The sequence below is a fragment of the Ammospiza nelsoni genome, chromosome 6 (genome assembly GCF_027579445.1).
Source record: "Ammospiza nelsoni isolate bAmmNel1 chromosome 6, bAmmNel1.pri, whole genome shotgun sequence".
Classification (NCBI taxonomy): domain Eukaryota; kingdom Metazoa; phylum Chordata; class Aves; order Passeriformes; family Passerellidae; genus Ammospiza; species Ammospiza nelsoni.
The window spans coordinates 42,720,774-42,732,920 of NC_080638.1; the positions used below are offsets into that span (position 1 = coordinate 42,720,774).

The following is a 12,147-nucleotide window of genomic DNA, read 5'->3' on the forward strand; positions in this document are numbered from 1 at the left end:
GCCTGTACAAATAAGATGATACAACAGCATTCTTAGCATGCTTTTCCTCAGAACTCAAAACTCCAGAACAGCAAGGGATCCAAATCCAGACTCTAGAGATAACACATCTCACACTACAGCTTAGATGCAATCAGCATTAAGTGCTCAAAAATACATCCTAAGAGTCACTAGTGTTCTCTCACAGCATTTCAGATTGGTAGGACTGGAACCCAGCAGGGCCATATTTTTTTAAATGGCGGTGTCATTTCACACAACATCAGACATTTTTGTGTCGCATTTGGCAAGTTGTTTATGAGACTATGCTGAGATTAAAGGTCTTTCTCTTTTGCATTCAGGAATTTCTTAGATCTTGTTGACCTCTTTAATCAGCATATTTAGGTTCTTTAACAAGACCATCAAAACAATGAAGGTGTTTCTTTCCATTTCTATTTAAGGAATTAATTTTGTATTTGCTCAGGTCTTCCACACAGCCTTTTCAGTTTTCTCTAATGAAATGGCTTTCATGTCCAAATGCAAAATATTCTGACAGATTTCTGGGTGCTGGTAGCATTTACGGAGTTCTCAGAACAAGAATAACTACTCTAGTTTTTCCATTGAACCAGGGACTCACTTCTTCCTATTTATTTGCCCTTGGTTTATATGCAGTCCATGTAAACAAAATCCACGTATTTTATACTTTCCAGCCATGTAAAAGTTGGTTGTTTTTTTTGTTTTCACTCATAACAGGAAAAAGTGATTCCTCCCCTGTACTTGGCACTGATGAAACCATACCTTGAATTCCGTGTCCAATTTTATGTCCCTCCTTTCAGGAAAAGACACTGAGGTGCTAGAGTGAGTCAGGAGAAGGGTGATGAAGGTGGTGAAGGATCTAGAGCACAAGTTCTGTGAGGAGCAGAAGGGGGTGTTCAGCCCAGAAAAAAGGAGACTCGGGGGTGACCCTATCACTGTCACAAGGAGGCTGACAGGAGGCTGCGGCCACACAGGGCTTGGCCTCCTCTCCCAGCAACCAGAGACAGGACAAGAGGACAGTCTCAAGCTGTGCCAAAGGTTCAGGTTGGAGATGAGAAGGAATTCCTTCACAAAAAGGATTATTAGACATTGGAACAGGATGCCCAAGGAGGTGATGGAGTCACCGTACCTGAAAGAATCTAGGATTGGATGTAGCACTTGGGTCTAGTTGACATGGTGGTGTTAGGTCATAGGGTGGACTCGATGACCCAAGGTCTTTTCCAACCTAATTGATTCTGTGATTCCTTTTTTTGCCCTGTTTTCCCTCACTGAGACAAGTTTGAGACTTCTTTGATGCTGTTTTCTTCATATTTCCTCTCTCATTCATGGACTGAGAGAGGCTGCACAAACACCTAACCTTCTGTGTGGGGAAGAATCGTACTTTTTTGTACAGCATTCGGGAGGCGTAGCGCCGTCCCGAACTCCGGGCTCCGTTCAGCCTGCCCGGCTCCCTCACGGCCGCGGCACGGAGCCGCCTCACGGCACGGAGCCGCCTCACGGCACGGAGCCGCCTCACGGCCCACACTCCGGCCGGCTGCTCTGCGCATGCGCACTCGGGGCGCGGCGGCCGCGTTCTCCCTCGGTGGCCGTGAGGGCGGGGCGTGCCCAAAGTGGGTGCGGCGCATGCGCGGCGCGGCTGAGCTGTGGCGGCCCCGCGCCCAGGTGAGGGGCGGCCCGGCCCGGCCCGGCCCGGCGGGAGGCGGCCGCGGCCGTGAGCGAGCGGTGGCTCGGGCCCTGGGGCCCTGGGACTGTGCTGTACCTGGTGCGCCTCGCCGTGTGGCGGGGCGGTGGCTCGGGACCGGCAGCCGAGTGGCTCGGCCCGACTGCGCGGGCTCTCCTCGTGCCGCAGGAGTGTGGCGTGCGGACCCGGGAGGCGGGGTGGATTGGGTGGGAGCAGCGGCACGGACAGCCCCGGACGGCGGGGTGGGCGCCCGGTTCTAAAGGGGGTGCGCGGGGAGGTCCTGCCCGCCGGGCCCGGGTGGCTGCTCGGCCCGGACATGAGCATGAGGTTTCTCACGCCCGTGCCTCGGGGGAGTGGCACTTCTGGTTTGTTTATTTTCGGTTGTGGTTGTGGTGTTTTGCTTTTTTCTGTGAGAGAAGGTGGTGTGTCAGCCCTTCCCAAAGCTTCACTTAATGCAAAGCTGGCAGATGAGGTGTTCTCACTCTATTTTTAGTTCTCTTTCCTGTTTTGGTTTGAGGTGGTCTTGGTTTTTTGGGGTTTTATTTTAGATTAGCATTTCTGCTTATCACTTTCTTAAAAAATACATTTGTTTTGGAAAGGGTTAAGTGATGAAAGCGTGGATCAGGTCTTAAACCACTTCTTCCATTGCAAGGATAGCATCTAGGTTGTGCTTGTGTAACCATGTTTGTTCATCCGTGTTAGCAGGCAGGCAGGTGTGACTGAAGATGGAAAGTAAAAGTGATGCAAGTGGCTACTTGAGGAACTTTTCTTCTGCTGACCATAATTCCATCATTCCTGCAATAGACAGTCATATTCCCATTTCAGAACTCAGTACTGGTGCTAAGACTCGGTATTTTGGAGCACGCTTCTAGCAAAGTTGGCAGGGCCTGAAGAAGAAACTTGGATTTTTGGTGTAGATTTTTTCAGAATGTCTGTTACAATGTCATTTGAAGCAGCTTGTAGTGCATACTGTTGCTGATGGACTGCTGGCCTGACTATGATGCAGACTCCTGAGTTCCTGTTTTTGTAATTTAAATATAAAACTTAACATTGAGTCATAACTTCAGTGGGTTACTTTATAGGGAAATAATTTCTACAAATAATAGTAGAAATTATTTCTGCACTTAATTCTGTTAGTTTTCTGTTAGCCAGTTTCTCAATTACCTTCTTTAAGAGAAGCAGAAACTTAGTCTTACTGGATGATGCCTACCTTCAGAAAGCAGCTGAAGGTTGTAAGAAATATGTAGTGTGGGAGGCCATAATGTTACTACATTTTTCTGATTTTCATAGCTTTTAGTTTCAGCCTTTCAGTGTTTTCATTCTGGGTATGGGCATTTCAAAGGCTCTGTCTCCCCTAGGAGTGTATTGCAGTATGTGTTGCTCTTTTAGCAGCAGATTTCTTTAGCCCCCAGTGTGTTCACTGGTCACTCATTCTTTTCTCTGATGACTTACTCTACTCTTGAGAATGAAACAAACTGTGTTAGCAAAACCACAGCTTTGCAGGTTCAGCTGTGTTTATTGTAACAGCTTCACCCAGCACAACTGTCTTGTTTTGCAATTCAGCCCTTGGGACAACAACGCTTTCGTAAGATAAATAATGCCCTGAGTAATTCCTGTTCTTGAAATAAATGTTGTTTATGAATAGCCTTTAATTTTTAGTTTGTTTTACCTTTTTGGGGTGGAAAGATATGTCCAGTACATTAGCTTTTGATCTGAATTTCATTCTTTCAGCATTTTGAGATATTTCTTAAAGTCTGCAGTTAAATCACTGGCAGTATAAAGGGAGATATGCAGCTATCCTCCATTGTTATCTTAGAGTGATGGAGCTTTCTTTAGATTCAGATAAAGACCTTTCTTTGTCCTTAACTGTTTTTGTAGTTCCTCAATGGAAAAGGTGTTGAAAACTGCCCACGGCACCATGGAAACACTCAGACAAAGCAGTCATCTACTGACACTGGTGAGGAATTGCTGGGCAGAGTGAGGGAAATGAAGAGCTCCAACCATCGCTCCAAAATGGCAGCAGCAGAATCTGACAAAGACTCCGGATATTCAGGTTTAGAAGAACACTGTGTTACCTTTTTTGTGTGTTACCATGCTGAGGCTGTGCTTTAATTGGTGATGTTTAACAAATCTGAGTAACCCCTTCCAGTTTGTGTCTATTACCTTGGAGGGCCTTTCTATGCAAGATAGGTTTCACCTGCAATCATCTTACCACCAAAGTTTTATGAAGTGGAACATTGCCAATTTACAAAGTTCATCTTGTGAATTTGAATGGCATGGGAATTTAGAATTAATGGAATAATTTTAGACTCTAGAGTCTAGAAGTGAAGATGTCAAAATTACTTTTTCTTTGCAGTGATGAATGAATTGTTGAATTATGCTGGCCAGTGTTTCTTATGATCTGACCATATTGTCAGTAGAGCCTGATAAACCAGAGGGTAATGGTTATAACATCAGTAAGGTAATAGACATGATGTGCCATTTTAGTACTCAACAAAACTGTGCAAAAATGACCTTCAAACAAGATAAAAAAGTACTTCTATGAAAGTTCCCTTAAACAAAAAAAAAAAAAAAGTACTTTCTATGAAAGTTACCTGCTTCACTGGGTTTTAGATAAAATTTCAAGACACCAATGCCTGCATCGCAAACTGTGGATGTGGCAATGCTGGAGCCTGGAGTGCTTTCCTGTATCAGTTTTTAGACTAATGCAACCTTCATGATACTATGCAGTCCCTTGGAGACTAGGTTCAAAAGAGCAGAAAGTAATAGATTTTTGGGGTAGAAAATGTCTGTATAAGAACTGACCTGAAATACAAAGCCTTTTATTAGAGGCTGTCTGACAGCTGTCATAGCAACTTTAGTTCTGTAATATCAACAGAATTAAACTTTATTGTTCTTTATGGCAACTTGGTTGAAGGAGGTAGAATGTTAGAACTGAAAGGCATGTAAGCATGTTGCATGTGAACAACTAACAGCTGAATTGTGCATCTGGCAGATGGAAGTTCAGAATGCCCAGGTGCCATGGAGCACACGGACTCGGAGGACGTGCTGAATGCGCTGTGTTGGAATGCAGAGGATGGACCTTGGCAATGCCCGAGGACCACAAGCAGCTCCTTTCCTGCCCTATCTCCTATGGTTGTTATGAAAAATGTGTTGGTTAAGCAGGTAGGGAAGACATGTCTTGAAAAATATTGCATGCTCTTAATTTTTTCCTTTCAAAAAAGATTTTGTAATGTTGTTGCAGTCCAGGAAAAAAATTGGTAATTTAAGAAGTTCTAGTATGATTGTCTGTTCTTTTGAGAGGCAGCTGGAATCACTGAAATGAAATGTGAAATAGAGAAACTCTGCTCAGTCTCCTAAACCTCTTTGTTTCAAAGGAATCCCACCAAAACATGTTTTCAAGAATGTTATGTGACTAGCACTAAAGATTGAACAGAAAAGGGTGATTTGCTTTTGAAAGTTGCTGTTGTTTATTATCCAAAAAAAGATGATGAAGTAGGATGATAGGTTTGCTTCCTCATTCTTAGATTCTAGAAGTGCTTCAATGGAAAACACAAATCCAGATGTTACAAATGAAAAAGTTAAATCCTTATCTGAAGTTAGCTGTGGTACTTCTGCTTTAATAGTTGTTTCACTTAATTGCATATGATGGCTCACATTGCACCAATTACAGCCCCTATTTATGTTCTTCAGTATTCTTGTGATGTTTAGTTCCTCCAGCACATCTGTGAGACCCCCTGTGTAACTTTAACATTTTAACAGAAGGTATGAGAGGTACGGTCATATTATTAGACTTCGTGCTCTGTGCTCACTCTTTTTTGGAGCAGAGCAAAAGTTCTTCAATGTTTTGTATTAGAGTACTTCTGAGAATACAGTGGGTAGGGGAAAAAAAAATACATAAATCCTGATTCTTTTTCTACTGAACCTGTTATGACAACAAGCAAGACCTAATATTCCCTGTTAGTATTTAACAGATTATGCAGTTGTGGGGGAGGTGATTCTGCTTTCTGAGCATCGTGCTTTATCTTGACAGGAAACAATTTTATTTTATAGTCACATTCCTAGATGTGTGGACAAATTACTGTGTAAACAAATGCTGAAGTTTTTGTATGTAAAGTCAGGAATAGCCAAGCTTCACCAAAGGCTGATAGCCTTTGGCCCAGAGCACAAAAATTAAGGCATTACCTGCACTGATTCCAGTGTTAAACTCCAAGTTGTGTTGCAAATAAGAAAAAGCAGCTGCTAATAATAAGTAGCGTATATGGAGAGAGATATTAAAAAAAATACATCCACATATATATAAAAAACCCTGGTAGTATAGGAGAAAGGAAATTTGGCAAGGAAGACTTGGAGATGGATAAAATGTCCACACTTGTTTCTCTTGAGCATGCATTGTAATATCTAATCTATGATTAAAGACAATAATATCAAATTGAAAAACGTTAACTACAATAAAGGAAAGCAACAAGTCTAGGTCAGAATAATAATGAAATGTCTTTCTGCCTTTTTTCATTAGGCCTAGTTAGTTCAGATGGTCATCTTTTTAAAATGGTCGTTTCAACACAGCGCTCAGTTGGGGTTGCTGGACCAAAAAAAAAAAAAAAGCAGCATCCAGTTAGTGCTGTTTATTTCTTCCAGTTTCAGTTTCCATCAGCATCATCCTTCTATCTTGGAACCACTGTGATCCTCTACAGTGGTTGTTACCTGCTGGCCCAATTTCACAATGTAAACAGCTAACAGTAATGATGCTAAAAAAAAAAAAGTCACGTGGTGATTAATGCCAGTGCTGATTGTGGTAAGGTTTCTGTAAGTCTTGTAAAAGTCTTTAATAAGTGGGAAGGCTTTTTAGGCAAGTGACAGTGATATATCAAGAAGTTAGCTTTCATTAAAAAATGCAACAACACACACAATTTGCAGAGTTAGTAAAATCAAAGTGGCCTTCTCTACTGAAAATGAGAATTTGAGTAGGAGAACTAGAGCAGAGTGCTATGTGAGAAGGAAAAGAAAAAAGAACAGAGATAGGAAGAAACCCAAGAGCAAGATAAGCAGTTACCACAGCTCTTTTGGCCTCAATGAATATGGGGCTCTGCTGTGCTAGGTGCTGTTCAGCAGTGCAGTTAATGGCAACTTCTGGCTCCAGACCCTTGCTTCTTAAGGCTGCCTGTTCTGTCCTGTGTTTGTATAGCTACAGTATTTATATGCTTCCTCACTCCTTACATCTCCAGATATTTTTCTTTTGAATGTTCTTTCTTCTGTGTTAAGGTAGTAATATTTATTTTTACAGGTAGCTGTTCTGTACCCCTATTCCATAAGCATCTTGCCCACTGAACCAAAGAAACATTGTGTCAGAGTAGGTAATTGAATCTTATCTCCAAGTCTCAGTGTCCTAATCAGTGGGTAATACCTGCTTTTGGTAAGTTCCAAGTCCTTTACTGGGGGAATGGACTTTAGCAAAGCATGTTAGCATTTGCCAGTTTAAAACTTATGAGACTGGTGGAAAGGATATGGATTTTAGATGACTTAATATAGACTAAAAATAATAATATATATTTGTGGTAGCTAAAAACTGTGCCTTCAGAGCAGGCCTACCAGTTGTGTTCCAAGTTGTAAGGAATTGGAAAAGCAGCTGACAATATATTAGTATAATTGTAGCAGTGATGGCTTTAATAGATTAAGAAGTGAGATTTTGCTTTAGACAGAAGTAGTGTCTCTTGCTGGACCATTTGATGTCTTTGGAGAAAAGCAGACATGTTTTTGGCCAGAAGATCTCATGAAGATCTGTAGTAAGGTGTTGGAGGAAAAAGAGGTAATGTCTTGTAAAAATTGATGTTTTCCCCTGTATTCCAGAGTATGGCTCGTGGGAGGGAATAAAGCCTTGGGCATTGTTCTTGAAATAAAATGCTTTTAAGATTTATCAGTGCACACTGTTTCCCCAGAGGTATATGAAGTTAAACTCCTCTGGGCTTATGCAGGCTTTTCTCCTTGCATTGGTTGAAATTCAGCCTTTTTTTTTCTGTTATATAGTTTTAAATTTACTGAAACTGTGTATTGTACTTCCAATTACAAGGCTTCCTGAACAGCTGTTGTGTATCTTAAATAACCATTTCAAAATCTTGCTATAAGAATAGATTTGAAAAGATTTGAGTTGCTACCTTTCAAGAAAGAGGGAGCCTGATTTGTTCCTAAAATGTCTATGCAATCTTTCCTTGACTCTTAAGATATTTCATAACAGAAAGCTTAATTATTTTTCAGTTTTTCCTGTGCAGTTGTAGTTTGACCCTAAGTCTGGGTCAAACTTTTAATGAACATTTTACAATATAAGCTTGCACTGTAATCCTCACTTAGGAAAGCATATATAAATTCAGATTGAATTGTTTTTAAATACATCTGCTGTTGCATAGTAGAAGGATTATGGGTTACAGCTTTATTTCCAGCATTACACTCCACTGTCAGAAAAAGACAAGGATGAGTTTGATAGAAAACTCTTCACACATTAATTGGACAGTATATATCAAATGTAGAAAAATGGCACAGTTCCACCTGTTTTGTTTAAATTTGTTTTTATCATCTTCTACAACACTTCTGTAAGACTTGTGGTTTTTTCCCTGTTTGTGCTTCTCAGGGGAGTTCATCACAGCTCCAGTCTTGGACTGTGCAGCCATCCTTTGAAGTGATTCCAGCTCAGCCACAGCTAGTGTTTCTTCGTCCATCAATCCCACCTCCCATTAGTCCTCACCCTGTTGGGAAAAAGAGAAATGACTCCACTAATTACCTGCCCATCCTGAATTCTTATCCCAAAATAGCACCACAGCCCTGCAAAAGAGATCACTCCTTTGATCTGGAAGAATGTCAGGAAACCACTTGCCATAAACGACTCTGCACAGAAGCACCCAAGATGGAGACTTCTCCTGGACTGATGAGCACAGGCTTGCCTACTAGTTCTTTTTCCCACCTACCAGTTAGCTTTAAGACCCCTCAGGATTCTAGCCAGCAAAGTTCTTCAGCACTGGTGACAAGTGGAAAACTGTCAGCTCTTCCTGGTTTTCATCGTGTTTCCAGCGATGCTCAGAAGGTGCCAGGTTTGACTCCCCTTTTGCCTTTTGGAGCTCTGCAGGCAGCAAAGTGCACCCTTCACGAGGGCGAGAGTGCGTCACAGACTGCGGTGCCTTCTGCGGTGTGGAGCCCTCCGTTGATACCAGAGGAGATTTGCAGCACCCCTGAGCTGCTCTTGCAGCAGCAAAGCAAGTGCAGGCGCTTTCAGAACACGCTGGTGGTGCTGCGCAGGTCGGGACTGCTGGAGATCACCTTAAAAACCAAGGAGCTCATTCATCAGAACCAGGTGACGCAGGCTGAGCTGGACCAGCTGAAGCACCAAACACAGCTTTTCATAGAGGCAATAAAGAACAATGCTCCACAGTCATGGGCAGAGCTAGAAGCATCCCTAACAGGATCTGATAAAGCTGATAGCAACCTCGAAGACCCCACTTATCCCAACATGTAGTAAAAATGTGCGTAGCTGTTGGTCAAGTTATTTCTGTGCCTCCTTTTTCCTGTCTCAGACTTCTACTTGAGCATTTTTTGAGTCCAAGATTTGTAAAGTTGCATTGCCATTAACAATTTGTCTTCAGAGCCAGCTGTGGGACTGGAATAGCATGGTGGGTTCCAGGCAGAATGGGTACTTAGTACTGTAATGTGACCTTGAATTTCACGCTAACTCTGTGTAATTCGTTGGTCTGAAGAAGTTTGTATGTGTTCTGCTGGCATGTTCCCATTCTTGAAGTGAAGACAGTCGTTTGCAGTATTCTGCAAGCATCTTCTTATTCCCATCTTCAGATAGTTGTTTCTGAGAGTGCAGCAGCAGAACAGGCCCCACTGTTGGGCCATCATCACTTCCAAGTAGGTGAAGGGAGTTGGTGTGAGGTGAAAGAAGTCCTTCTCCCATCCCCTTCCTTATTTTTCTTATTTAGAGAAATGGAATAGAGAGGAGAATTTGAAGTTCAGAATATGTATTTTTAGGAAGCAGTTGCCCTAGAAAACAAGATGATGGGCTCAGGGTACGTAGAGATGAAAGGGAGGCAGAAAAAATGAAGTCCTATCGTAGCTGTTTGAGACAAGGAAAAATGAGTCTACCAGTGACCTTCTCCATTCTATATCCACTGCTCTAATAGAGTATAAAGGAATGAAAAACTTGCTTTGCAGGGCAGTACCCTTTGACTTAGGGAGACTTAGCTGGTGGAAATCTCTCATAGTCCTTATAGTACCACATGGACTTTTTCTCTGACAGTATGGAGGGTGGGCTGAAGTGGGTGTGCTTATAGCTAATGGGCCTTTCTGCTGGTGTAATTTGTATAAATATATGTTCAATAAATCTGTGAATAAAGTTCAGCAGCTGGTTAGAAATCTCCTACTGGGCATCAGTCCAGACTTAAATAGTATTTACTGAACTAGAAAAATCCACTCTGGAACTCATACTTAAATCTGGGGCTCCTTAGGAAGCATATCCCTGGATATGGGAAACCTTAACTCAACATCTATAAAAAAATAAGGATGTTGAAGGTTTCTGGTGGTAAATGTGTCATCAGGTACCATTCTGTTCCGTTTTCTTAGCTGCCTTTATTCCTGGGAGCCCTGATAAAGCTTTAAAACAATAAGGGCTTTCCTTTCTTGGCTGCAATGTAATAAAATAGGTTAGCTTGGAAATGCATTTGGAAAATTAGTTGACTACATCAGGACCGGGATAAGTCCAGATTCTGGGCAGGATCTGAAAGTGGTCCAGTAAATTTGAAAAGTGTTAGCCTCTGAATGGAAACTGTAAGCAGTGAACTCACAGTTTCTTTTGATCCTCAGAGCAGCAAGATTTGTTATTAAGAAGTTAGCTGAAGACAGTCTTGGTCTAAACAATCAGATGGCCTGCTGCAGCTTCAGCTGTTGCTGACAACTTACAAGTGGGGTAGCTTGATGTGTCAGACAGACTGGTTTTTGTATTAAGTTTTAATAAATGTTGGTATTTTTGATTACTTTTACTATATCTTTTTGAAATTCTACTGTTCTAGTTGGAATGCAGGTATTTTCTGTACTTTCAAAGCCCATTGCTAGCTCTGAATACAGTAGCCTAACACCTCTGTTATAGAACATGACCTTTTTGCTAAAACTTTACAGAAATTGACTGTGAAATATGAATTAAATAAAGTATGTACTTGAAAAAGTTTATGGATTATTTAGTGCTGTTGAACTGCAAAGTCCCTGGTCCCAAAGCATGCTTTAAATACAGCTCCACAGCAGCATGTTGCCCATGTGGGAAAGTGCAGATACAAAAGTGATACTATGATGTGTCTCTTTGAAGTGAGTCATGTGAGCTTTAACAGTATCTATGAATTAAAGGGTCTCTGGGAGGAGCATGCATAGAAATGGGCTGTACAGAGCTCTAAAAATACATTGTCGTGGGTGACCACTGCCATAGATCTGTCATGAACAACCTGGAAGGATTTTTTCATCTCTGAGCTGTTGTCTCCATGATGACTGTACATTATGCTCACCGTCTGTGCAGGGTGAACTCCTACGCTGTGTCTTAATCCTGTCAGCTGGGTATGCAGAACTTTGAAATTGTGAAGTAAGAATCTTGGCTACTGGAAGAATTACTGGAGTAAAAAATGTTACACTCTTCTCTTGAAGAACATTTTCCAACTAAATCTGTATACCACCGAAACACATTTCTTCAAAATGTGGCCATCTTTATGTGGTTTTTGGTTTTTTTTGTTCAAACGTGACTTGCAGGGAGAACTAGGTAGTCATGCTCAAAACATCCAGCAGCCTTATGGCATGAGATGTTCTCCTAAGATACAAGAGGTTCTGTTCAAAGGTCTTACTTGACACCAGACAAGACAACGTGAATCTCATGGCCTTATATCCAAAAAGGAGTGCCATCTATTGGAATAATTTTATTTCCTGAGACTAGAAACTCAGTGTTTGCAAATTTTATGTTCACAAAAGTATGGATACAATTCAAGCAGGAAATTCTCAGGTTTCTGCCTCTTCTGACTACCTTTTCCTTTACATGATTAAGTTTATCTGCAGCGTGTGAGGCATCTTCACCTTTATTTCACCTAGGTCAAAAAGGTGAATTCTTTCAGGTGCATTGCATCTGTCTAATTTTTCTTTCTCATGATAAAAACAGTCTGAAAGAAACAGTACCCCTGTAGGCTTGGGCTGAGCAATCTCCTGGCATGCAAAATTTCTGGCATCCACTAGATTGAACATAGCATGCTGTTCCTGCTTTCATTTTCATAATTTCTAGTACAAAAATGTAGGGTCCCTCCCTACCCACACAATTTTACACCCTTGCTGTACCTAGGTGATGCTGCTTTCAGGTTGTGGTGTAATGCAGCCATATAGTCCCAACTGTATTGCCTGGTCTTATGTGTCCAAAATGCTCATGCCTGCTTCTCTTCCCTTTTTAA

The 12,147-nt window shown here is 41.7% G+C and overlaps 1 protein-coding gene across 2 annotated transcripts; it reads left to right on the forward strand.

Annotated features, from left to right (window-relative positions):
• Positions 1-1,624: 1,624 nt before the first annotated feature.
• On the forward strand, positions 1,625-10,898 carry CIPC (CLOCK interacting pacemaker). Of its 2 annotated transcripts, none has more exons than XM_059474093.1 (4): positions 1,625-1,671; positions 3,569-3,743; positions 4,686-4,855; positions 8,313-10,898. In XM_059474093.1, exons 1-4 carry the CDS (start codon positions 1,633-1,635, stop codon positions 9,189-9,191), a joined length of 1,263 nt encoding a protein of 420 aa, XP_059330076.1. In that variant the 5' UTR covers positions 1,625-1,632; the 3' UTR covers positions 9,192-10,898. The 2 variants fall into 2 exon arrangements, with proteins under 2 accessions (XP_059330076.1, XP_059330077.1); XM_059474094.1 differs by lacking the exon at positions 1,625-1,671 and adding an exon at positions 1,682-1,771.
• The last annotated feature ends 1,249 nt before the right edge of the window (positions 10,899-12,147 follow it).

Excerpts from the sequence above, each read along its gene's own strand:
- CIPC (XM_059474093.1), top strand. The coding sequence starts at position 1,633 with ATGCGCGGCGCGGCTGAGCTGTGGCGGCCCCGCGCCCAG. Across the intron at positions 1,672-3,568 it reads TGTGGCGGCCCCGCGCCCAG|TTCCTCAATGGAAAAGGTGT; the intron begins GTGAGGGGCGGC and ends CTGTTTTTGTAG. Across the intron at positions 3,744-4,685 it reads CAAAGACTCCGGATATTCAG|ATGGAAGTTCAGAATGCCCA; the intron begins GTTTAGAAGAAC and ends TGCATCTGGCAG.